The 27,294-nt window shown below is 37.4% G+C and overlaps 1 protein-coding gene across 1 annotated transcript in view; it reads left to right on the top strand.

Moving 5' to 3' along the window:
- Nucleotides 1–1,875: 1,875 nt before the first annotated feature.
- The window catches only part of LOC126175715 (glutathione hydrolase-like YwrD proenzyme), a 106,947-nt gene continuing 81,528 nt past the window's right edge, over nt 1,876–27,294 (top strand). The window contains exons 1-4 of the mRNA XM_049922647.1: nt 1,876–1,993; nt 3,478–3,578; nt 8,772–8,925; nt 20,020–20,173. Of these exons, the coding sequence (XP_049778604.1) occupies nt 3,479–3,578; nt 8,772–8,925; nt 20,020–20,173 (408 nt within the window). The 5' untranslated portion in view covers nt 1,876–1,993; nt 3,478. The remainder of the gene's footprint in view (nt 1,994–3,477; nt 3,579–8,771; nt 8,926–20,019; nt 20,174–27,294) is intronic.

The raw sequence follows: 27,294 nt of genomic DNA, 5'->3' as shown, positions 1-27,294 counted from the left end.
CTCAGAGCGTACTTGGGTGAAAATCTACCTGGACGATGGATATGTCGAAGAGGAGCTGTTGAGTACCCACCACGGTCTGCAGACCTTACAGCTCTTGACTTCTACCTACGGGGGACCTTGAAAACAGAAGCCAGCTGTGCTGAACGACCTACGAGAAACCACAGCGGCGTTCTGTGCGCCTATTACATCAGCAACACTAACACCCGTAGTTCGGTCTACATTTCAGCGGCATCGATGTTATTTGGCTGCTAATGGAGGTCACTTTGAACACATAAAATAACTTTCGCCCCTTGCAAGAATTGTAACAGGTTGTCATTTGGTTCCACTGCAGGCGAGGATTTGTGCAGACTGCCTCGAAACTGATCAAAAATTGTTCAAATGTGTGTGAAATCTTATGGGACTTAACTGCTAAGGTCATCAGTCCCTAAGCTTATACACTACTTAACCTAAATTATCCTAAGGGCGAACACACACATACCCATGCCCGAGGGAGGACTCGAACCTCCGCCGGGACCAGCCGCACAGTACATGACTGCAGCGCCTGAGACCGCTTGGCTAATCCCGCGCGGCCAAAAATTGTTGCAGCTTATGTTAAAAAGTAAAATGCGCCACACTGTAAAGCTTATGAATTCTAGACCTCGGAGTAGGATAAAATTTTGCGACACACTCCATATTCCTTTGCCTCACAGTTAAAGGGTCACAACATATCGGCTGGGAAATCGTTTTGCTTCGAGGTCAAACTCGAAACCTAACACTGCAGCAAAGTGGGAAAGAATGAAGACGCTACCGTATCTGAATGGGTTAAACATTAAAGCTTACATGGCAACGTTACAGAAATGCAGTGAAAAATAGTAGACAAACGTTCTCTAAAGAGACAGTCTACCCGAAGTAAAAATTAGTGAAATTGGACCAATTGTTATACGTAAAAGTGGTGTAACTAAATACAATTATATCAAATGTGTTCTTCAAACCTTATGAAACAGCACATAATTTTGTGTTTAAAATTTCTATTATTTCCCCAGCTTTAAAAATACTGCGCAATCATGTACACATAAAACTTAACAGTGTTATTACTTTCAGTTTGAAACTGCTGATTTAATTTTTCTCAAGAGAAAAAGGCAGTACGTTGCGGGGCCTCTGACAGTGCGGGTCCCGTAGAAAGTGCCTACGTTTTCTGTGTGGATTGACTGCCACTGTACTTGTAGAACGTAGCTGCGTAATATTCCAGAGTGGGTGGTGCGTGTGTTTTGAAATCCCTTTTACAGACGTACAGCATTTTCCCTGCATGTTACTAACAATCGAAGCCTATCATTTGCTTTGTCCACAACTGAGCATATGTTTTCATACATTATCACTCCAAGATACCTGGAGGCCACGGTCGACTTGATTTGTGTTTCAAAAGTTTGTATCCAGTGAGGGGCATTCATGACAATTAGGATAACGTGCGGGAAGAGTGAGGATTGGCTTTCATATAACTGATGTTTTCGGAATCCGCCTTGGATTTATAGAACGCTCGGACGGAATGTGTGGCCGTAGAAACGGCTGGTGGATCGTCCTAAGTTTCGTGAAGAGGTTATTGTAAGGATCCGCAGGTTGCATCATGACGTAGTAGAAACAACGCGTGAGACATACTGTACTGTCAAGATTAAACAAAGGACTGCTGCCAAGAGAAGAACCGGGACAAAGGAAATTGTGTCGATAAAGTGAAATTTCAAGAGCGAAGTTGTAACGTTGATAGTATCATCTTGAGTCTTTTCAAGAGCAAACAAGTGTACGCACGCGGTTATGTGTGTGGGCGCGCGTTGGCTATTCCAATGTCCAGTGTCGTCCTGTCTGTTGCTTCTCGCGTCGATAAGCGGCGATAAGACAAATGCTTAAAGAGAACTGATGTTAGGGTTGCGCGCCAACTAAGTTACGGGTCTAGAAACACATTTAGAAAACGACTTCTGGTGCCGTGCAGTGGACCTGTTGCAGCCTGCGCATTACGTATCAGGTAAGAACGATCAAAACTGGCAACAGATTCAAGCCGAAAAACCGGTTTTACCGTGGCTAGGTGTACTTTCAAAATAAAAGGAAAAAAAGAGAAAGGAAACCAAAAGCTGGCCAGTGGACGCCTGCTCCCGAAACTCTGTCAAAGTAGTGCGTTCGTTCCAGAAATATTGTACTAGTACGCCTACTCACATTACGCAACCTACTTTCTAGTGTGACGTTACGTTGGAATAAAACTTTTGTTGCGCTGTTCAGATGTGCAGATGTGCAAAAAAGTTCACGCGTCGGGTATAGAGCACGATGTCCTTGCCATTGTGTGATTCGCGGCTTCGGCCGTGACATTGTCTACGGTATCAGACCAAGGACATGCCGCAAAAGATATAATATGAGCGGCAAGAATGGTGCGGCGGCAAAAGAACCGGCGTTTCGAAAACAAACGGCTTCTTCAAATTTTCGACTGGAAGTCCTCTTGCATCTTCATCAAACTTTCCCTCCTATTCCTAGAACTGTTTCATTTATACCAAAAACATTATTAAACACTGTAGTAAAGCGGAGCGGCATGGCTCGTGGATCATTTGTCGTTAAATATAGCTGACAGTGCTGCTTCTGTAAATAGTTACAGCACCTTAAGTAAGCAGTTGAATGACGGAGATGGTTTATTTGGAAGTCAATCTACTTTGTTCTATAGCAAGACAGTGTTTCCTAAGAATTACAGAATCTTGACTGTGAAATTTGGCATTCCGTAAGACTTTTGCTTGGAAGACCAGTTTCATAAGAGGCCTCGGAATTACGCGCCCCTTAACAAGGCGGCAGTGTTGTACATAATTACAGTATTTATGTTCTTATTTAGTTTTAGATTGAAAAGCAGCATTGTGTTCCATTTTCACTAGCTTTCCAACGCAAATGAAAAACGTATGGATCAACCCAGAGCTTCATATTTAAGATGAACAGTCCATTGAGGCATAGAGCCTCTACATTTTGTGCAATAGAGGTAACTGTGACAGACTCGTTGGTTTTTTTATTACTATTATTTTATCCGATATTCTGTGACCTACATATTGGATTTGATGACTTTTTCCATGGCCAAACAGTGCACACTCAAATGTTCCCTGGAGCAACTGAGGATATAAATGAATAAGGTAGTGCTCAAGTAATCACATCCTTTGTGCATTTAAAAGATACTCTTCTGACACTTGCAAATATGGTACAAAGGTGTAGTTTTTCTCGTAAACTTCTACTAAATTCATAGTGCTCTGATGGCAAGGTATTACTAATTTATCTGCTGTAGAGTGTGGACTTCAGTTTTAGACAGAGCTCAAAACAGACACACATCTGATTAGCTCCTTGATTCACAAAATATATAGACTTATGAAGATAATAATTCCAGTCACATTATGAATTGTCTCTCTTTAGTCGCTCATACTCATTTCTGAATATGTTGTCCAGGTTAAATATAATTCAAATAATTCTGACTTTGGTACTTTGCAGGATGGATCAGATGCAGAATTTCACTTCTCATAGATCTCCAGTTTTTTCAAAAACAGGATGTGTGTCATCAAACAATCCATTTGCTACTAAGGCTGGCATAGGTATGGTATAGTTATTTTAGATCAATATGTTTGAGTTCATAAATTGCAAAGAAATGACACTGAAATGAACATCTGGCAAATAATACCTACAATAATTTATGGTCTTAACATAGCAATTAAACTGTGAGTTGCTCTATGTCAATCAGTTTTCAGTCTATAACATCTGTCCTTGTGGAGTTGTTTTCGTCTTCATTTCTTCTTTCTCCACCATCAGGCTTAGGTGGGATATTTGTGGTTCCTCTCCACTTTCCCCTGTCTTCCCACTATCTTCTATAACTATTTTGTCCCAGTCCAGATTCCATCTTCTTAAATTGATCTTTATAGAATCAGTCCATCTTGTTCTATGTCTCCCCCTTGCCCTCAGACTTGGCCTTCATCATTTGTTTTGGTATTTTTCCATCTTGTGTTCTGTTTACATGTTCAAACCATTTTAACCTGTTCTTCTTGTTTCTCTAATTCAGCTTTCCTGCTCCAATTTCGTTCATAACATGATCATTCTCATTCTCTCTCTCCTAATTTTCAGTAACATAGTAATTTCATTTGAATGGTTTTGATTCTGCTCCCCTCTCTTCTTGTCATTTTCCAGGTCACCAGTGCATATGTCAGCACAGGTGTAAAATGCATCTTGTACAGCTCTTCCTGCACTTCATTGACACAATCCTAAATCAGACCAAGCCCCTCACACACTGTTAAAATGCATTGCTCAGTTGTATTCTTTTGCTAACTTCTGCCTTCATACTTGCATTCTCCCTTCCCAGATACTTAAAGTTGTCAACAATTTCAACATCCTGTCCTTTAACATTAATTTGTCCCTTGTTTTCTCTGTCTCCTTTGGTTATCACAATTGTCTTACCTTACTCAACACTGCATTTTTATCACGTAAGGTATCTATTTATACTTTTACAACCTTACTATTGGTTTCCCACATCACAGTATCATTTGCAAATAGCAATAATGTCATCTCCATTCCTACACATGTGTTGCTTCTTTAATGCATCCCCACATTATTTTATGGCACTAGCATTGTCCATAATACAGTCTAACATTTCATCTTGCATAACCACCTTTCCTTTTTACATTCCCTTCATTTAATCTGAAGAAAAAATCTAATGTTATTAGGTCTAAAGATCTTGGCAGCCAGCAACAATTAATTCACTGATTACAGGCAGGGTAGTGCAGTTAAAGTATTGTCTCACACATATGGTAGAATATGAGAGGCACCATCAGTTTGGAAATACAATGGATTTTACAACGTCCTCAGATTGTATAACATATTTTTTTCAGTAGTGCATGTAACTGTTTCCTTATGTTTGTTGCTCTGGGCTAACACAGTGTTTGAAAATATTACTGTTATTACTATGCCTTACATTAACAGATAATCTTAAAAAATTGTTTAAATTGTTCTGTTTGGATTGTCCACAAATTGTTGATTCTTTCTTGTGTTAAGTAAATGTTGCTTTGTCAGAAATAATATTAATAGAAGCAAATGATAATTGGTATTCAATCAATGATAAAATTAAACCCACATACTGCTCTCTTCAGTATGAAGTGCTACATACCTGAGATCAAATGACTACATTCTTTCTGCACATAATGTTCACAATACATATTTTCATGTGCTGTTGAGAATATTATGATATTCTAGCTGTAGGACTACAGTGAAAAGTGTTAATAAATTTTGCTACTACTGTACACTTTGGTGAACTCATAGTTCAAATGAAATGAACACCAATTTCAAACAATATGTTGAAAACTCTTGAAAATATTTTTCATAATTTGAGGTCAATAAAGGGTAGATGACATTTCCTATAATAGTGATATCACAGCTCTTGCAGAACCCACAAACATATCTATATATTTTGCATTAGTAAAAATTTGTAGTAACCACTTTAGAATGAGACAGCTATATGATTCTTCACTATGATACAATCACAATTACCATGCTTTCATTTATAGTCACAAAAGCAATGGTCAAATGTGACATAAAGAGTAAAATGTTATGGTTGCATATGTATCTAGGACAGAGATCAAAGAGGATAGGTGGGCAAGTTAGAAATCTCATAGCACTTGGCGAAAAAAATGTTTATAACACATGTGTTCTTTCTCAAAAGACACCTGGAATGGAGCATTTGCCTGTATCAACTTTATTCTTACACATGACTACTTCTGTCATGGCCAAAACCATTGTCATATGTGCTACATGTCAAAATGTCCCATCTTTCAATTTTCAAGAAAAATTTTTATACACCTTTGGTCATTTAACTTCCACCATGATTAATCATTCAAGTTGTGTGGCCATGTATTTATTCTAGTCATCCTGAAATAAATGGGACATAGCAACAATATGTGTGAGCTCTACATAACAATCTATAACCAATACATCCCCATCAAAAATTCAGTTTAACTAACGGAAGTTATTGGTAAAAGTCAAACAATGCAGAACCCATAATAAAAGACTGAGAATATTAAGGAAAGGATAGATTGCTACTCACCATAGAGAGGATGTCCTGCCTCAGTGGCCAGAGACAATGGTCATGTGCATGCGAGTTGTGCTTGTGTGAACGTGTGTGTTCTCTACTTTAAAAGAAGGCCTTTCGGCTGAAAGCTTAAATGTAAATCAGTCTTATTGTTGTACCTGTCTGAGACTCAACATCTCCTCTGAGTATCAATTTATCCTTATCATAATACTGGAAGTTATTTGCGCATATTTTATCCTCTGTGATTAATTATTGTTATCTCTTGAGCAGAGGTCAGTAATGGTGCAATGATGTTAAACGCTGCTGTGCACCTATCAAAAGGTGCCACTGCAGCCACCAACAAACTGAATTACAGAAGTCATCTTAAACAAAAAAGAAACCTATCAAAAGCAGTGTACTAAAAACAAGGAAAGAAAAAAGTGATCTATTTTCCTCTTTTTATTTAGCAGTCAACCTACTCATTTATAAATATGATACAAGGATGTGTACCCTCAAATGTGTAGACATAGGAAGTTAAACAACTGATAAACCAAATCCATTTTTATCTATAAAAATTAAAATTTTACAAAATATAGTATGTAATGTAATGTAAGATTAGGCAGAGCAGTCAGCATATTTATATTACTTTGTCCTTTTACTTGTATGGTATCAGAAGCTTATGATCTCAGTTTATTTATGAGATTTTATCATTATTGTAGTATGTCTGTTCTCCTGCTTCAAATATGGAAAATATGTTTCTGGATAAACATAGAACACAGATTACAATGTAACTATGTAAACAGAGTTATGTAGCACATCTTCAGTATTAGTTGCCCGATACCTACATATGTCATAATACAAACAATTGGTTTTATTTAGATATGGTAAGTATTTCTTCTTTGAATAAAAGACTGTACCTTGGGAATGAGATAATCTGCTTTATATTTATGGTACAGAAACAGCAGTATAATTTACTTAGTGCCAGTCAACAATCTCTAAGAACACATTATACATTAAATGAGATGCCACAGTTTTAAGACCCTTGTTTTTGTTTTTTGAATGACCAAGGTCTACGTCTTCATCTGATTTTTATTATTTAGATTGCCTACAGTTCCCTACATCACTTCAAGTGAATTTGTAGGTGATATGACCAGTTACAGTCCCTAGCTTTGTTAAGTAGACAGTATTACCTCTTTTATTAACTTGATGTCAAAAGTTTTAAAATTATAAAATTTTTTAAGAGAAGATCACATAACTAATGAGGAGGTATTGAATAGGATTGGGGAGAAGAGAAGTTTGTAGCACAACTTGACAAGAAGAAGGGACCGGTTGGTAGGACATGTTCTGAGGCATCAAGGGATCACCAATTTAGTACTGGAGGGCAGCATGGAGGGTAAAAATCGTAGAGGGAGACCAAGAGATGAATACACCAAGCAGATTCAGAAGGATGTAGGTTGCAGTAGGTACTGGGAGATGAAGAAGCTTGCACAGGATAGAGTAGCATGGAGAGCTGCATCAAACCAGTCTCAGGACTGAAGACCACAACAACAACAGCAACACTCCAATCATGGACTACAAGGCCTAAAATTTCTAAACAATAAAATGACATAGTGTAAAACATCATCTTTTGTGTCCTATCATAGGAGAATAATGTTAAGAAAAATATTTTGGCGAATTATGACAAGTATTTATGTTATGTTATGTAGCATTGGAAGTGAAAAACTCAAATTAAATGCAACTCTTTGTGTACAGTGGAGCCTTCACTGTTAGCTAAATGAAAACACAACAATGCTTTAGATGAGACATAATTAAACACAAATCAATTTCTTCATTGATTGCTGGTACCTTAACACAAAATTATTCATGTAATTCAGGAACAGATGCTCTAAATAAGTAGAATAACTACTTAATTTCTTCTACATTATCGAGACTGAGCTTGAAATCACTGTGCTTTCCACAAATATGATAAGAGTGTGTTTAGGTCTGCACATTCACACATCACAAATATGAAGTTTTCAGAACCTTTTGTTGTGGGTTGGCAGGAGAGCCAACACCGGTATACTAGAGGAAGCCGAAAGGCACGCGTTTTAGCTCACGCAGGCTGGCATGAGGTCTGGAACAGGACAAGGAAATCAGACTCCAGAAAAACGGACATAGCCGGTGAAATACCCAACCTCAATTCACCAATGATGAGCGCCGCTCTTGACAGTACATGATTACAGTATCAATAGTAACTGGTACTGACGCCCTGCTAGGCTGTAGCAAATGATGTAGCTGAAGGCTATGCTAACTATCGTCTCGGCAAATGAGAGCGTATTTTGTCAGTGAACCATCACTAGCAAAGTCGGTTGTACAACTGGGGTGAGTGCTAGGAAGTCTCTCTAGACCTGCCGTGTGGCGGTGCTCGGTCTGCAATCACTGATAGTGGCGACACGCGGGTCCAACGTATACTAACGGACCGCGGCCGATTTAAAGGCTACCACCTAGCAAGTGTGGTGTCTGGCGGTGACACCACACCTTTCACTCTACTTTTACAATACTTTTCGTCAAGGTTTCTTGTTCTGTTACCTCACTGTCATGTTTTGTTTCTATACAACATATATGTTTAATAAAATACTTTTGATATTGTTTTGTGAATTTTATTTTAATATTAAATATTGCATAATACTTTCTAGAAAGGTAACAATTGTTGCTGGAGGCTGTGCTTCTTATGGTACATAATGTAAATTATCTGCAGATATTCTTCAGCGTGGTGGTAATGCTGTGGATGCTGCAGTTGCTGTGGCTGCAGCAATGGCTGTTGTGGAACCAAGTAGTACAGGCCTGGGTGGAGATGCTTTCTGTCTCTTTTACAATGCAAATGAGAAGAAAGTCTATGGACTAAATGGAAGGTACAAACATTCATAATATTAGTGAAACACTTAACAGTGTAAGCTACCTGTAGCATTAGCTAGAGCAACAGTGATAAGTAGTTATAAGGATTGTATAAAACTGTGCACATTGAGATGAGAGTTAATTCATTTATTTATTCATTCACTTTTCATGTTGTGTAAATCCCATGATGAAGAGCAGCCTTCATGATGTGGAATGAGTCACAATATACTTTAATAAGCAGAAGCAGTCACTGCAAACTACATCAGTAAAGTATTGTAACAAATATTTACAATGAGTGCTAATCTACATGCCTTTTAACTCAAGTACTAATTCCAGGTTAATTGTTTTATTTTTCTAACATTAGTAAAAATTCAGCTATTTTTGAAAGTAAGACCACTGCTCTTCATCTTAGACCACTCAGTTGGTTTTTTCTACTCCTTCATATTACATATTTATGTATTCATGATTTTAGATAACACGTTCAGAAAGGTAGATAAACAGGCAGTCATGTCATCTCTCCATGAGACAGTCATACATTTACCTCTGTGCTACAGCATTTAGAGGAACTGTACCTAAAGTTTTAAGAAGTACTTGACTAAGCACTGGCAATATGATGATTCTGTGGAAACAGTGACTATACACAGTAAGTGTAAAAAATGCATGGGGTTGTGGGTAAATAACAGAGAGTTACTACTTGAAATGTGTTGGACTGTCAAAAGGAAAGTGCATGAAGTCTTAATGACAGTTGTAGAAAAATCTTATTGAAAGAACTCTGACAAAATCCAAAGAATTTCTGGTCATATGTAAAGATCTGTGCTTGTAGCACCAAAGTGGCTCAGGCACTCATGACAAAGGAACTGTAACTGAGGACAGCAAATGTTTACTTAGAAAAAGAAACTCCAAGAGTGTTGCAGCTGTTGCCCCTCCACATCACTGTACAGATGAGTGGTGTAGGTATTAGTGCCAGAGACATTGAGGGACAACTGGAATTGCTGGCTGATTGGTAGTATTTCTGCAATAGTAATGTCCTTGATCTGCTAGTGTGAACATATATTGCAGGAGCACAAATGACATGGTCGTGTTGTATATTAGTGATCTGTCAGACAATGTTAAAAGTAATGTCAGACTTTTTGCAAATGATGCAGTTATCTATAAAATAAATAGTGCACAAAAATGCACATATTCTATCAGATATTCATAAGATTTCAAAGTAGCATAAAGACTGTAAAACTATTTTAAGTGTTCAGAAAGGTAAAATTTTACACTTCACGAAATGTAAAAATTTGGTACAGTATTCTACTGCGACAATAATAAATGATATGATTACTTAGTTGCAGGTAAAGCAGGTGGGAGATATGGATTCATTTGTAGAATACTAGGAACATGCAGTCACTCTACAAATAAGATTGCTTACATGTTTGACTCATCTTAAAATACCACTCAAATGTATGGGACATGTACCAAGTAGGACTAGCAGGTGATATTAAATGTATACAAAAACGGGTAGAACAAGTAGTCACAGGTTTGTTTGACTCATGAAAAAATGTCACGAAAATGATGCAATCCTGAATTAGCAGACACTTAAAGGTAGATGCCAAAAATCTTTTAGAACCAGTGTTAAGTGAGTGATCTAGGAATAAAAATGCAGCCTGCTATCTATCACTCTCATACAGACTGCAAAGACAAGATTAGACTAATTACAGCAGTCTCAGAGGCATTTAAGTAATCATTACCACTATGCTCCATACATGCATGGAATGGGAAGAAACCATAATACCTGCAATAATGGGAAGTAATATATTTTAAGCACTTCACAGAGGTTTACATACTATAGATGAATCAATCCTTTCACAACTCTGCACAGTACCACCATAATCCAAAGAGCCTCATGCAAAAGTGTGATTTTTCAGAGGGTCATATTTCAGGTTCTATTGATCCCAGAGATAAGGAGTTAAGTATTTTTGGATAGCCCTTAGCATAGTTATCTTTTCTGTACCTATTGGAAAAACAGGAATATCCTACAAATCAGAGTCCAAATTTAAACAATGCACACTTTCTCCAGTCCAGGTAAATTGAAAAAATTGTTTGGTTCTTTTGTATTAGGTGTGGTCTAGGGTGGGACTTAGGCAGCTTATAAAAGTATCATTGTTCCATGCGCAGTTCTGAGAAAACACCAAAAAACTGTGATTTTTGCATACAAAAAGTACCAATTTTCAGGATTGCCATTTCTATCATTTCTGTTCATGGCAAATGTTGAAATTTTTACCATATATTCTTAAGATGATGTTCCCAGGAAGCTTTGAAACTTTCTTTGGTATCATTATCCATTACCGAGATCCAGAGGTTTGATGTTGCTGCAGTTATATAGAAAAGAGCAAAAACTTAATTTAGCAATTGCAGGCTGCAATTCTCTAAATAACTAAGCATAGGAAATGGCTCAAATTTAATCCTTACATTCCTTACACATTTATCTAGAAACACTATTTTCCCATTTTTGAAAATTTTTGTCTGTTATCAAAATCAAAATTTATGAAAAATCATTATATTTGGGTATCAAAAGTACCAATTGTGTAGATGGCCACTTTTATAGTTTCTGTTCACCACATGTCAAGAGTTCTGGGCTCATCACAAGAGTTCTGAGGTCACCATATCATGTTTTTAGTTGCCATTGTTCCACCAAAAAATCTTTATCATGCTTTGTCTCTGTGTAATGGGCATTTCACACCTACGCAAGCTGTTTTGACCTGGAAATTATTCAATGGTGCCACCTGATGGCAAAAGCACCTTACAAAAGTTTATTTTGTCATACAAAAAGTGTAAAGTGAACTTGTGTTGGATGGGAGATGATTTTATTTTGTTGTTGTTGTAGTCTTCAGTCCTGAGACTGGTTTCATGGAGCTCTCCATGCTACTCTATCCTGTGCAAGCTGCTTCATCTCCCAGTACCTACTGCAACCTACATCCTTCTGAATCTGCTTAGTGTATTCATCTCTTGGTCTCCCTCTATGATTTTTACCCTCCACGCTGCCCTCCAATGCTAAATTTGTGATCCCTTGATGCCTCAGGACATGTCCTACCAACCAGTCCCTTCTTCTTGTCAAGTTGTGCCACTAACTCCTCTTCTCCCCAATTCTATTCAGTACCTCCTCATTAGTTATGTGATCTACCCATCTAATATTCAGCATTCTTCTGTAGCACCACATTTTGAAAGCTTCTATTCTCTTCTTGCCCAAACTAGTTATCGTCCATGTTTCACTTCCATACATGGCTACACTCCATACAAATACTTTCAGAAACGACTTCCTGACACTTAAATCTATACTCGATTTTAACAAATTTCTCTTCTTCAGAAATACTTTCCTTCCATTGCCAGTCTACATTTTATATCCTCTCTACTTCGACTATCATCAGTTATTTTGCTCCCCAAATAGCAAATCTTCTTTACTACTTTAAGTGTCTAATCTCCTAATGTAATTCCATCAGCATCACCCAACTTAATTTGACTACATTCCATTATCCTCATTTTGCTTTTGTTGATGCTCATCTTATATCCTCCTTTCAAGACACTGTATTCTGTTCAACTGCTCTTCCAAGTCCTTTGCTGTCTCTGACAGAATTACAATGTCATCGGTGAACCTCAAAGTTTTTATTTCTTCTCCATGGATTTTGAGACCTACTTCAAATTTCTCTTTTGTTTCCTTTACTGCTTGCTCAATATACAGATTGAATAACATCTGGGATAGGCTACAACCCTGTCTCACTCCCTCCCCAACCACTGCTTCCCTTTCATGCCCCTCGACTCTTATAACTGCCATCTGGTTTCTGTACAAATTGTAAATAGACTTTCACTCCCTGTATCTTACCCCTGCCACCTTTAGAATTTGAAAGAGAGTATTCCAGTCAACATTGTCAAAAGTTTTCTCTAAGTCTACAAATGCTAGAAACATGGGTTTGCCTTTCCTTAATCTTTCTTCTAAGATAAGTTGTAGGGTCAGTATTGCCTCACGTGTTCCAACATTTCTACAGAATCCAAACTGATCTTCCCCGATGTCGGCTTCTACCAGTTTTTCCATTTGTCTGTAAAGAATTTGCGTTAGTATTTTGCAGCTGTGACTTATTAAACTGATAGTTTGGTAATTTTCACATCTGTACACACCTGCTTTCTTTGGGATTGGAATTAGTATATTCTTCTTGAAGTCTGACAGTATTTCGCCTGTCTCATACATCTTGCTCACCAGATGATAGAGTTTTGTCAGGACTGGCTCTCCCAAGGCTGTCAGTAGTTCTAATGGAATGTTGTCTACTCCAGGGGCCTTGTTTTGACTCAGGTCTTTCAGTGCTCTGTCAAATTCTTCACACAGTATCATATCTCCCATTTCATCTTCATCTACATCCTCTTCCATTTCCATAATATTGTCCTCACATACATCGCTCTTGTACAGACCCTCTATATACTCCTTCCACCTTTCTGCTTTCCCTTCTTTGCTTAGAACTGGGTTTCCATTGAGCTCTTGATATTCATACAAGTGGTTCTCTTTTTCCAAAGGTCTCTTTAATTTTCCTGTAGGCAGTATCTATCTTACCCCTAGTGAGATAAGCCTCTACATCCTTACATTTGTCCTCTAGCCATCCCTGCTTAGCCATTTTACACTTCCTGTCGATCTCATTTTTGAGACCTTTGTAATCCTTTTTCCTTGCTTCATTTATTGCCTTTTTGTATTTTCTCCTTTCATCAACTAAATTCAATATTTCTTCTGTTACCCAAGGATTTCTACCAGCCCTCGTCTTTTTACCTACTTGATCCTCTGCTGCCTTCACTACTTCATCCCTCAGAGCTACCCATTCTTCTTCTACTGTATTTCTTTCCCCCATTCCTGTCAATTGTTCCCGTATGCTCTCCCTGAAACTCTGTACAAACTCTGGTTTAGTCAGTTTATCCAGGTCCCATCTCCTTAAATTCCCACCTTTTTGCAGTTTCTTCAGTTTTAATCTACAGGTCATAACCAATAGATTGTGATCAGAGTCCACATCTGCCCCTGAAATGTCTTACAGTTTAAAACCTGGTTCCTAAATCTCTGTCTTACCATTATATAATCTATCTGAAACCTGTCAGTATCTCCAAGATTCTTCCATGTATACAATCTTCTTTTGTGACTCTTAAACCAAGTATTATGATTAAATTATGCTCTGTGCAAAGTTCTACCAGACAGCTCCCTCTTTCATTTCTTACCCCCAATCCATATTCACCTACTATGTTTCCTTCTCTTCCTTTTCCTATTCTTGAATTCCGGTCACCTATGACTATTAAATTTTTATCTCCCTTCACTACCTGAATAATTTCTTTTATCTCATCATATATTTCAGAGCTAGTTGGCATATAAACTTGTACTACTGTAGTAGGCATGGGCTTCATGTCTATCTTGGCCACAATAATGCATTCACTATGCTGCTTGTAGTAGCTTACCCATAGCAAAGAAAAAGACAGTGACAAAGACAATGGCAATTGGACAGAGAAACAGTTAAAGTGGCAGAGAAGGAGACAGTGGTAAAGAATGTGTGAAAGAAAGGCATGAAGACAATGACAGTGGGAGAAACAACCAGAGAAAGTGCCAATCAGACAAAAAGGAGACAGTGGGAGAGACACACATATAGAAAATAGCAGTGAATGTGAAGATCTCACTTCAAAGACAGAGTAAAAGGATTTAGAATGTTCTGTGTTAATAGAGTGTGAATATGTCCGTATGCTAAAAGTGTTGGTGAGGAAAGTGGAATGAGGATTGAGGCAGCTGGTTCCCCACTTTTCTGACTGAATATTTTAAAGAGGAGCATATTTGTCTTTTTGTGCTCTGACAGGAGAATTTTTCAGTTGGTTTGTATATGTCAGTATAACGAAGTAATGATGGTGATTTATGAAAGAATGGCTGAACACTGTAATTTAGCTACCATAAAACACATTTTAAAGAGCATTTCTGAGTTATATTAATCTATGCTGACACAAAATAACAGTGAGTTTATATACCAGAATTTAAGCAGTTATAGTTACATATGTGATGCCAAGGTTGTGTGTCCAATTAACTTTTTGTTAGAATTGGATATGTATGTAAGTAAGCATAACTACATTATGTCATAATCAAACAATGTAAAATCTGGGATGGAATAACAACAAATCATTTTAAAAATCTATGGTTATAATACATACTGTATTACTTCTTTAGACAGATACTATTTTATGTTGTTATCATTCTAGAAATCTTCTACACTTACATCAAATATTTCTCCAGCTCTTATTCAATATTTTTTCGATTTCAGTCATCTCCCTCTCCAGACATGCAGGATGATTTTTACAGACCACAAAAACTAGTAGTTAAATTCATTGACATCTTTTTACATGTTTTCTGTCTCTTCCCCTTCTATATTTAATATAATTTCTTCCGTGTGGTAAACTTCCTTCCAGTAGGGTTATTTATGATGCTCCAACAGACCACCTTGTATCTGCTGGAAGAATTTTTAATAAGAAATCATCATGAGACTGTTTTTTGTAGCTTTGATTACTTTGCTAAAGATGTATTCATATTTTCTGTAGTATTACTTAAATTCTTCAGAGTTTCTACTAACTGTTTCACTAATTCTGTCTTGTCTGTAATGAAACGAAATGATTGGCTGGGATCTCATCCAGGGTTGTATGGCCACCAGGTGCAAATCTTTCTATTAGACACCACTTTGGCAATGATGAGATGAATGATGAGGACAAGACACAAACATAGTCCTAACCAAAGAAAAATCCCTGACCCAACTGGGAATCAAATCTGGAGCCCCATGATCAAGAGGCAGCAATGCTACCTACTGGACTACAAGCTGCTGATCATCTTTAATAAATATGTCTTAGTGCCCTTTGATATCTAAGAATCTTTCTCTTTCTGAATTATTGTTTTTGTTTCTCTGGGAAATATCAGATGAAGTTATTAAGCTTTTCACTTCTTGTTCAGGAATTAAAAACATTAAGTAATTCATGCACACATCATGTTCTGTAAGTCCCATCATAAACAAGAGGCTTCAGAACTGTGCCAATGAGTTAAGTTATTGATTAACAGGCCAAAGCAGCCACTGTTGGCTACTACTGTAAAGTATACTAACAACAAATTACGGGTACTGCTAATCTACTTACTCATGTAAAACTGGAATGCAATAATAACAATATGAAATATGAGTTACTGCTAACCACACAGAGGAGCTGTTGAGTGGTGGACAGGCTCCTTTAATGTGCATTTTGGTGAGGAAGGTGGAATGAGTATTGAGGCAGCTGGATCCCCACTTTTCTGTCAGATTGTTTTTAAAGAGGAGCATATCTGTCTTCTTGCAATCTGACAGGAGCATTTTTAGGTGGTTCTCTTCCTTTCCCTGTTACAGAAGAGTGTGCTGTTTATATAAAATGCATTCTGTATGTTAGTAAAGCTTTCATGGTTTATATTTTTACTTCATCACATTTACATATTTTGACATATGAAAGCTATAAATAAGTACAGTGTACGTAACACAACTTTAAAATAAAATCATTTCCCATCCAACATGAGTTCTCTTTACTCTTTTTGTGTGACGAAATAATTTTTTGTAACATACTTATGCGACCAGGTGACACCATCAAATAATTTCCACCAAAATTACTTATGCTGTATATGATTATTAGGAGAAAAACATCTCCTATGGAAAGAACCACTGTTCTTTCTCTTATACTACTCTGTTGCTGTTTTTATCTTACACTAGCTTTACACAGAGCACTATAGCTGTCTATGTACTAGTAAAGCCAATTTTGATTTACTGCAAGCAATAGAGTTATGTGGAATTTACATTCATGAGTTCTCGCTAAATTGTAGAAATGGCTGATGAGGTATTCGTTTGCTTTGTTTTTTTAATGTCTGGCCATTTTAAATTTCTGAAAATCAGTTATAGGTCTTTCACCAAAGTATGAAACTTCATTTTTAAACCTAGAAAGAAATGCAATATGGACAATATTTTTACTTCTAGTGTTATAGTCATGAATTGCACAGTTTATTGTAAGTAAACTCTGGTTATTAATAACACTTATGGTTATGGAGCACAAGAATGGCACATAATTATAAGATTCCCTAGGTCCAAAAAAGTCTGCAAGATGCTTGGTCATCAAATTTACACTGTTTGCATTGCACATTTCTGTAGAATAAACACTTTTTTGCCCTAGCTGCTTTTGTACCAGATGATTATGATGTAGCACAATGATGAGGGAAAGTATGCTTGCAATCCTGTCTACAGGTCAACACTGTGAGAAGTGCAGAGTAGGCAGAGCTGAGCTTTTAATTACCTTGTCTATGTATTGGTGCCACCTCAGTTCATTATCCAATTGGATATCTAGGAATCCACACGGTACCTCACCCACTCTATGGCCATTGACCTCTACTTCTGGTAACTGCATGTCATTTTTATTTCCACAAAAAAGCACAATATAAGTTTTTGTAATATCAGGTGTTGAATCAGCTATAAGCCTGGTACATTATTCCACTGTCTGTCCTGTTATAGATGTATTTGGCCCTCTAACAATATAGGCTCTACTTCTGTCAGCAGCAAACATCATAGTCTTTGAACAGTCATTCAGTGTTCTAGGTAAATCTGTTATGTAAGCCAAGTAAAGGAGCATTTTTCAGTGTCTCTTTTTTAGGTCATATATGAAATTATTTAGGTTACTATCACTCTGTCTCCTACTCCTTACAACTGCCTTTTCTGTTAGAAGCACACTGCTGTGATGATCTCACAGTAGTAATAACTGGGATGTGGTCTGAGAATCCAACACCTATTATTACTCACTCAAGTGCTGTCAATGTTAGTTATCACTCAATCCAGACAGTCATCCAGGCTGGAAACATATAGTTAACATTCAAGTTGAATGACAACATTAAATTAACCAACAATGATTTTTGGGTAGATTCTTCTAGAAAATTGGTTTTTAGATCATCATTTATTAAAAACTTTTTGGCATTTTTTGACATATTTTATGTAGTTTACTGGATGATAAGCAATGCATGAAGTGAACTTACTATAGTATCTTTGTGACAAAATTACAGGAAATAAGTGTTATTGTTATTGCGATCTTCAGTCAGAAGACTGGTTTGATGCAGTTCTCTATGCTACTCTATCCTGTCCAAGCCTCTTCATCTCTGAATAACTACTGCAACTTACATCCTTCTGAATTTGCTTACTATATTCATCTCTTGGTTTCCCTTAACAATTTTTACTCCCCCCCCCCCCCCCCCCTACTCCACTTCCCTCCAATTGGTGGTCCCTTGATGTATCAGAATGTGTCCTGCCAACTGATCTTTTTGTCTAGTCAGGTTGTGCCACAAATTTCTTTTCTCCTCTGTTATATTCACCAGTTCCTCATTGGTTGTGTGATCTACTATTTCATCCATGTTTCACTTCCATGCATGCCTACACTCAATACAAATACCTCCAGAAAAGACTTTCTGAAGCTTAAATCTACATTCAAAGTTAGCAAATATCTTTTATTTAGAAATGCTTTTCTTACCTTTGCCAGACTACATTTTCTATGTATTCTGCTTCAGCCACCATCAGTGATCTTACTGCTCAAATAGCAAAACTCAATTACTATTTTAAGTGTATAATTTCCTTATCTAATTCCCTCAGTGTCAACTGATTTAATTTGACTAAATTCCATCAGTCTTGTTTTGTTTTCGTTGTTGCTCATTTTATGTTTTCATTTTAAAACATGTCATTCCATTCAACTGCTGTTCCCAGTCCTATGCTGTCTCTGACAGAGAATGTCTTTGGCAAATCTTAAAGTTTCATTTCTTCTTCCAGGACTTTATTTCCTTCTTTCAATTTTTCTTTTGTATTCTTTACTGGTTGCTCATTGTACAGATTGAATAACAGCAAGGCTAGGCTACAAACCCTGCCTCACTCCGTTCTCAATCACTGGTTTCTTTTTATGCCACTTGACTCATAGCTGCCATCTGGTTTTTGTACAAGCTGCAAACAGCCTTTTGCTCCCTGTATTTTACCCCTCCTTTTTTCAGAATTTCAGAGAGTTTATTCCAGTTAACATTGTCAAAAGCATTCTCTAAGTCTACAAATGTTATAAACCTAGGTTTGGCTTTGCTTAACCTACCTTCTAAAATAAGTCATAGTGTCAGTATTGCCTCTGGAATCCAAACTGATTTTCCTCTAGGTCAGCTTCTTCCAGTTAGTCCATTCTTCTATAAGGAATTTGTGTTAATATTTTTCATCCATGACTTATGAAGCTGATAGGTTGATAATATTCACACATGTTACTCTTCTTGAAGTCTGAGGGAATTTGGCTGTCTCTTATTTCTTGCACATCAGATGGAAGAGTTTTATCATGGCTGGCTCTCCCAAGACTATCAGAAGGTCTGATAGAATGTCATCTACTCTCAGGGGCTTGTTTCAACTTAGGTCTGTTAGTAGTCTGTCCAATTCTTCTTGCAGCATCCTATCTCCTATCTCCTCTTTGTTTACACCCTCCTCCATTTCTATAATATTGCCCACAAGTTTGTCTCCTTATACAGACCCTCTATATACTCCTTCCACATTTCAGCTTTCCCTTCTTTGCTTAGGGCTGGTTTTCCACTTGAGTTCTTGATATTTATATAGCTGCTTCTCCTTTCTCCAATGGCCTCTTTATTTTTCTGTAGGCAGTGTCTATCTTTCCCCTAGTGATATATGCTTCTATATCCTTACATTTCTCCAGCCATACCTCCTTAGGAATGAAATGTATGTGTAAGGATTTTACAATCAGTAACAAATACCAGACTTGAATTCATACCTGTTATTTCTTATTCACTCATTCATTCATTAGTATTTCCAGCCTGCACAACATATTGTAACAAAATATGCCTGAAATGTGTCACCCCATTACGAACAGCCTGATTTATATTATTAAGTAATGACAGGCAGAGAATTTTCAATGGGAGTTGTGGAACATATTAAGATGTGACAAGGTTCTATATGCCTATGATGCTGCCTTCAAGAAAGATAATGTATCAGAAAGCATTTTTCCAGCTTTGATTTGATAAAGACTGAATCATAAAATAATTTTGTTCCTCACAGTGGCCGATGTGCAGCAGGTCTTACTTTGGATATACTAGCAGCAGAGGGTTATAATGCTCAGAATCCTCTTCCTGATCACCATGTCCACAATGTAACAGTTCCTGGGACTGCAGCTGCATGGAGTGATGCTGTTAGTCTCTTTGGATCTGGCCAGGTTTGTTAACAACATTTTTTTATTAAGAAATGTGTGTACTTAAGTGATTTTTGAACAAAAATGATGTAACTGATGTGTTAACAATCCATTATTTCTCAATTAATGAGTCATTGGAGGTACAATGTAGTGTATACTTGTTCCTAGGAGCAATGACATCTCTCCAATACCATGAAACTTTGTGCATACTAATGTGGATAATAATCTGACAAGGCTGTCACAGCAAAAGAAAAAAAGTGTAAATAGTAGACTTGTAGCTTTCAGCAAAGGAAGCACAACACCATGCTTCACATTATATTGGTTTTAGTAGCAGAGCATACATACAGAGTTGCTTCACTTTGTTGATATATTTATATTACCTTTGAATCTATGTAAAGCAGAGATTATTTTTTTCTTCTGCTTTTACTGGGCTCTAGAAATGTAAAAGTGTTCAAAATGTAGAATTTACAAGTTACTAGTAAAATTCTACTGACTATCATCAGCATGATATTTTTTTATTTATTGGTTCATATTATTATAACAGAGAAACATTCAAGAGTGCACAATACAGACATTAAAAATGGGTCTGATGAATAAATCCAGGATATGATGCTAAAACAGAGGAAACAGGAATATCTGAAGAAACATAAAAATGTTATCCATTTGTCATAAATGTTGCATAGCTAATGAAACTTAATTACCTAGTTAGTAACAATTTACACAAATCATATTCATAGTTCCTTTTTACTAAGAGAATTTATTATTTGTAGAGTGGTTATACATTTTCTTAATTATTATTATATTAGGTTAGTGCATAAGGTCATAGCATTTTTGTTTTGCATGTTGGTATTCTGGTTGGTATGGGTTTATTTATTGATTGTCATTTTTTATTTGTATTTAACTATGGTCATCTGAGTTTACATATTGTCATTTGGAGACAATGAGTAGAGCTGCAGGTACTAGAAAATGGAGTCCCACGTGGAGAAATTGGAATATTTGTGACATATTCTTCTGTTTGAGTTCAGTAGAGGTGTGACACCAGCAGAGGCAACTAGAAACATTTTCATTGTGTGTTGGGATAATACCACTGGACAGATCACAGGAACAAAATGGTTTTCTTATTTTAGGGAGGATCGTTTTGACATTGGTGATTCTACACATTCAGAAAGACTTTCAGAGTTCAATAAAGATCATTTGAACACATTAATCCACAATGATCCCTGTCTGTGTACTCAATAACTGATAAAAATGATGAACTGTGATTATTCAATCATCATGTGACAGTTGCATACAATGGAGAAATTTCAAAAATCAGATGTATGGGTACTGTGTTCTCTAAGCCAAAATTGCAAAAATCAGTGGGTGGTCATATGTGCATCTCTGCTTGCTCATCATCAATTGGCTCGTGGGCAACACCATTACTCCTATCCTGTATCATTACTGGTAATGAGAAATGGTGTCTGTACCCTACAATAAGGAATAGAAAGAAATGGTTGAGCACAAATGAAGCAGCAACTCTCTGGACAAAGATGTGTGCACATCCACAAAAGATAATATTACACATTTGGTGGAATAGCGACAGTGTGGTGTACCACGAATTGCTTCCTCAGGGTGTAACCATTACTGCTGACATTTATTATCAACAACTGAGATGTCTTGCAGACACAATCCAACAACAATAACCAAGAAGACTGCATGAAGTGGTGCTATTCAGCGACAATTCCTGCTCACATTCTGCTAGTTTAACAAAGAACACTATACAGGAGTTGGGTTGCACCCACCTTATTCACCTGGTCTTGTACTCTCAGACTTTAACCTCCTCTGATTTCTGTCAAACAACCTTCAAGGGACTTCCTTTCTGGATGAAAATGCGCTCCAAACATGGCTTTATGAGTTCTTTGCCTTAAAACTACATGATTTCTACAGTTGCGGAATTGAAAAGTTACACCAGCATTGGCAGACTGTTGTAAATAGTGGAGGAGAATATATTATTGAAGACTTAAGTCTGTGTTATTTGTATCTGTTGTTTTATTAAACTCATGGAAAAATGCTACGGACTTATGCACCAATCCAATATTTTCTTGTTCTTGGAGCATTTTGTATAGCGTCGTTTACTGAACACCACAATGCCATTTTATACAGTAGCATGCAAACCAGTGGCACTGGCAGGGGTGAGGGATGGAGGCCCTACAAATGATGGCATGCATGAGAACCAAGCATTAATCATTTACAAATACTGGGATGTCATGCATGGTCAAAAATGAAAAATCAATGTGGTAAATTTGAATCAAAAGGCCAGTCACATGTAATGATTGGATATTCAGAAATCATGAAAGTGTATGGATTGTGGAATCCAGAAACAGGAAAGATGATTGCCAGAGATCTTGTATTTGATGAAAATGTCTTTCCTGCAAAACTGAATGAAGATGTTAAAAAGTTATTGATCTGAAGACCATGACCATCATATACAATGAAGAAGCATTACAGAATTTGGGTATTGTGGAATCAGGTGAAATATCTGGCATCAAACAAACTGAAGATTTAGAAATGTGTGGGTTCCAAACACATAAATGTAGAAAAGGAGACTGGAGCAAAGAATGAAAGCACTGAGAATGATTACCACACAACAGATGATAGTAACTGTGAACAACAAAGATCTATAATATACAAAACAATAGAACACATTCTGAGAACAAGTCAAATCACAAAAATTGTTGACTGACTGTAGTCAGGCAAATGAAAAGAAGAAGGCACCTGCAGTTGAAAAAGATAATACAACAAGAGAAGAAGATATACAAAGCATTTAGGAAGCTATGTGAACAGATGATAAAAACAAAAGGGAGCAAGCAGTGTCAGAAGAAATGAGAAATATAAGGCAAAACTGAAGCTGGACTTTTGTACCATGTACTAACAATGCAAAGATGATATAAAGAAAATGGGTTTTCACAGGTGCCACTGACAAAGAAAATTTAATGACATAGCAGATTAGGGGGAGTTTGGATCAGCAGACCGTGATGACTGGGTGTTGTGTGATGTCCTTAGGTTAGTTAGGTTTAAGTAGTTCTAAGTTCTAGGGGACTGATGACCATAGATGTTAAGTCCCATAGTGCTCAGAGCCATTTCTTTGATCAGCAGACTTGAAAAGTGCATCTATGGCCTGTGTCAGTCTGATGGAAGGTGGAATGAAACACTCAACAAGTTCCTGTGCAAGCAAGAGATATTCTTCTGGGAGCACTAGTTCTGCAAGGTTTGCAGGAGAGCTTCTGTGAAGTTTGGAAGATAGGAGACAAGATACTGGCAGAAGTAAAGTTGTGAGGATGGGGAGTGAGTCATGCTTGGGTATCTCAGGTGGTAGAGCACTTGCCCGCGAAAGGCAAAGGTCCCAAATTTGAGTCTTGGTCCAGCACACAGTTTTAATCCGACAGGAAGTTTCATATCAGCACACACTCCACTGCAGAGTGAAAATCTCATTCAAGATGATGATGATGATGATGTTTGGTTTGTGGGGCACTCAACTGTGTGGTTATCAGCGCCCGTACAATTACCCAATGTTTGCTCAGTCCAATTTCGCCACTTTCCTGGATGATGATGAAATGATGAGGACAACACAAACACCCAGTCATCTCGAGGCAGGGAAAATCCCTGACCCCGCCGGGAATCGAACCTCATTCAAGAGATATTGTAATCAGTAACATATCAGTGTGTTTATTATGGTCTACAGTGTGAACTGCATATGAGTGAAATAAAGAAAATGAAAAATACCTTAAGCACTGAATTTGAAGAAAGCAACCATGAAGTAGCATGACATTCACAATCAGTTCAGGTTACAGGAGAAGATGGAACACTGATATTAGACCAAAAGAATTCCAAGTGGAAAAACTGCAAACCTGTGAAATCACCTCTCATTATTAATGTAGAGCTACAAAACGTGACAGATGAAGACACCCTCAGTGAACAAAATGCATCAAAATACAGAACCACATTTGGAAGTCTTCTATATTGGACAATGGGTATAAGGCCAGACTTAGCATATACAGTGACTTATTTAAGCAAGTTCAGCAGCATTCTCAGTGAGGAGCACTGGCATGCCATCAAACACACACTACATTATTTATGAGTTACAATAAATGATGTGCTTGCTTACCAGAAGACTGGTAAGAAAATCACAATGTATATCAATGCAAACTGGAGAAATGATTCAAATCATCATAAATCCTTTAGTGGATACTTGATAGTTTTTGGGAGTGCAGCTATAAGCTGAGGCAGCAGAAAATAATTAACTGTTGCACAAAGTACCATTGAAGTAGAGTTTTGTGCATTGAGTAAATCTGTAAGAGAAGTAAGTGGATGAATAGTTTTCTCAGTGAGATTTGCCATGATTATTTCCTGTTCAGCCTATGATGATTTTCATCAATAATCAAAATGGAAAGAATTTGATGAAAATTGTGAGGCTTTGGAAAGAACCAAGCATATGTATCTAAAGATTTTCTTTGTGCAAGAGGAGGTGACAGCCAGCACATAAGAGTGGAATATATTGCAAGTGAGAAAAATGTCATTGACTGTCTTGACAAAGACAGTCAACAACTTGAGGTCGAAAACACAATCTGCAAGTATGTTAAAATAAATGTGCTCTTGCATTCATGATGTGATGTGAGCCTCTGTGTGTTCCCTGACATTTTAGAAGACACACATATCACATAATGGCTATTTGTAGTTTATTTATACACAGAGGCTTGCAAAGGAATTACCAAAGAGAAAATATTCTTGTTTTCTGTCAGATTTTTGACTTATTATTAAAGAGTTTTATCCCTGTTTACTTAACATATTTCTGAAGCAAAAGTAGATCATTTTTTTTAAATTTTTGTAATATTTTACTTACTTTTATTTAATATACGCATGAATGGTCAATAACAATAGTTGTTGTTGTTGTTGTTGTGGTCTTCAGTCCTGAGACTGGTTTGATGCAGCTCTCCATGCTACTCTATCCTGTGCAAGCTTCTTCATCTCCCAGTACCTACTGTACCCTACATCCTTCTGAATCTGCTTAGTGTATTCACCTCTTGGTCTCCCTCTATGATTTTTACCCTCCACGCTGCCCTCCAATACTAAATTGGTGATCCCTTGATGCCTCAGAACATGTCCTACCAACCGATCCCTTGTTCTGGTCAAGTTGTGTCACAAAATTCTCTTCTCCCCAATCCTATTCAATACTTCATCATTAGTTATGTGATCTACCCATCTAATCTTCAGCATTCTTCTGTAGCACCACATTTCGAAAGCTTCTATTCTCTTCTTGTCCAAACTATTTATCGTCCATGTTTCACTTCCATACATGGCTACACTCCATACAAATACTTTCAGAAATGACTTCCTGACACTTAAATCTATACTTGATGTTAACAAATTTCTCTTCTTCAGAAATGCTTTCCTTGTCATTGCCAGTCTACATTTTATATCCTCTCTACTTTGACCATCATCAGTTATTTTGCTCCCCAAAAACAATAGTAACACAGAATAAACTGATATTGGCCTATATGTTTTATTTGTAATTATTTAAAGAGCTGTTTGCTAGAAGCATCCCAGAAGTAATTGCAACAAAATGGAGGTAGATTCAATGAGTGGCCTTGAAATATGTTCAGAGGAATTTAAAGTTACAGTGTAAAATGTAATTCATAAATAAAGACTAATATCACCTCACTGGATATGTCATTTTTAACATTTATTTTCAATTGAGTGATACTTTGCACATGATGAACTATCTTTTGGTTGTAGATATTTGAAAGGTGCTTAAGGAACCTTTGCATTAATGTATTTATTTGCACTAAAATAAAATGAATGGACACTGACACTTCCAGAGTAATCTCCTCATCACAGATATTAACAGCATATGAAAACCAAAGGAATAACATAGAGGAAAATGAAATTCAAACGGAACTCTACCACACCACATCATATACTGTGAGGGGTACCTAATATAGAATTATCATTCCTAACATTGTACCTCATATCATGGAGTGCTAACTATTTTACAGCTTCCTCTGGAAATTTTCTAAATTTTGTAGATACCAGAGCATAGATTCTGTCCAGTGAGAGAATGGAGGAATCAGCTAACAGCTCTAGTTTTTGCATGAGATGGAACAAATGTGAATTTTTTTGACTGTAAAAGCATACACAGTCACTGTAGAAAAAGATAGATTGCTGCTTACCATAAAAAAAGACATGTCAATTTGTAGAAAGGCACAATTAAGAATCTTACATAAAGCTTGTGGCCACAGCCTTCATCAGCAAAAGAGAAACACACACCATTCATACATACAAGCAACCACAGCTGATGCACACATGACCGCTAACTCCAGCATCTTGGGCTGGAATGCAACTATCATGTGGAATACAAGCAGCAATCTGGAGGGGGCAGGAAAGAGGAAGGGATTATAGTGTATGGATGGGGAGAGAGAGAGAGAGAGAGAGAGAGAGAGAGAGAGAGAGAGAGAGAGACGAACACTATCTGGCAGAGTGTGCATGGACTAGAATGCCAACAGATGCAGTGTCAGGATGTTGTGAGGCAAGAAGGTGGGGAAAAAAGGAGCAAAGAAGGAGAGGAGTGGGGAAAGATGGGTGGATGAGTTGGCAGAGGGCAGCAAACAAAGAGGGTGGACAAGAATGGGGAGGAGGTGACAGAACAGAGGGGATGGAGGGGATGGAAACTGTTGGGTGGAGGGTGTGAGGACAGTATGTTATCATAGGTTGAGGCCAGGATAATTATTGGAGTGAATAATGTGTCTAAGGATAAATCCTGTGTGTGCAGTTAAAAAAAGGTAATGGTGGAGACAAGGATCCAGATGGCTCAGGTAGTGAAGCAGCTATTGAAATCAAGAATGTTACGTTCAGCTGCAGATTGTGCTCAGGGTGGTCTATTTAGCTCTTTGCCACAGTTCAGCAGTAGCCATTCATCCTGGTGGACAGCTGATTGGTAGTCATACGAATAAAACAGCTGTGCAGTGATTGAAGCAGAACTGGTAAATGACATGGCTGCTGTCACAGGTGGCCCAGCCCTTGATGGGGTAGAATAAACACGTGACAGGACTGGAATAGGAAGTGCTGCATGGGAGGATTTGGCAGGTCTTGCACCTGGTCTTCCACAGAGA

Source organism: Schistocerca cancellata, chromosome 3, assembly GCF_023864275.1.
Source record: "Schistocerca cancellata isolate TAMUIC-IGC-003103 chromosome 3, iqSchCanc2.1, whole genome shotgun sequence".
Classification (NCBI taxonomy): Eukaryota; Metazoa; Arthropoda; class Insecta; order Orthoptera; family Acrididae; genus Schistocerca; species Schistocerca cancellata.
The sequence above is the reverse complement of the archived record's forward strand: the minus strand, read 5'-3'. Positions and strand labels throughout refer to the sequence as shown.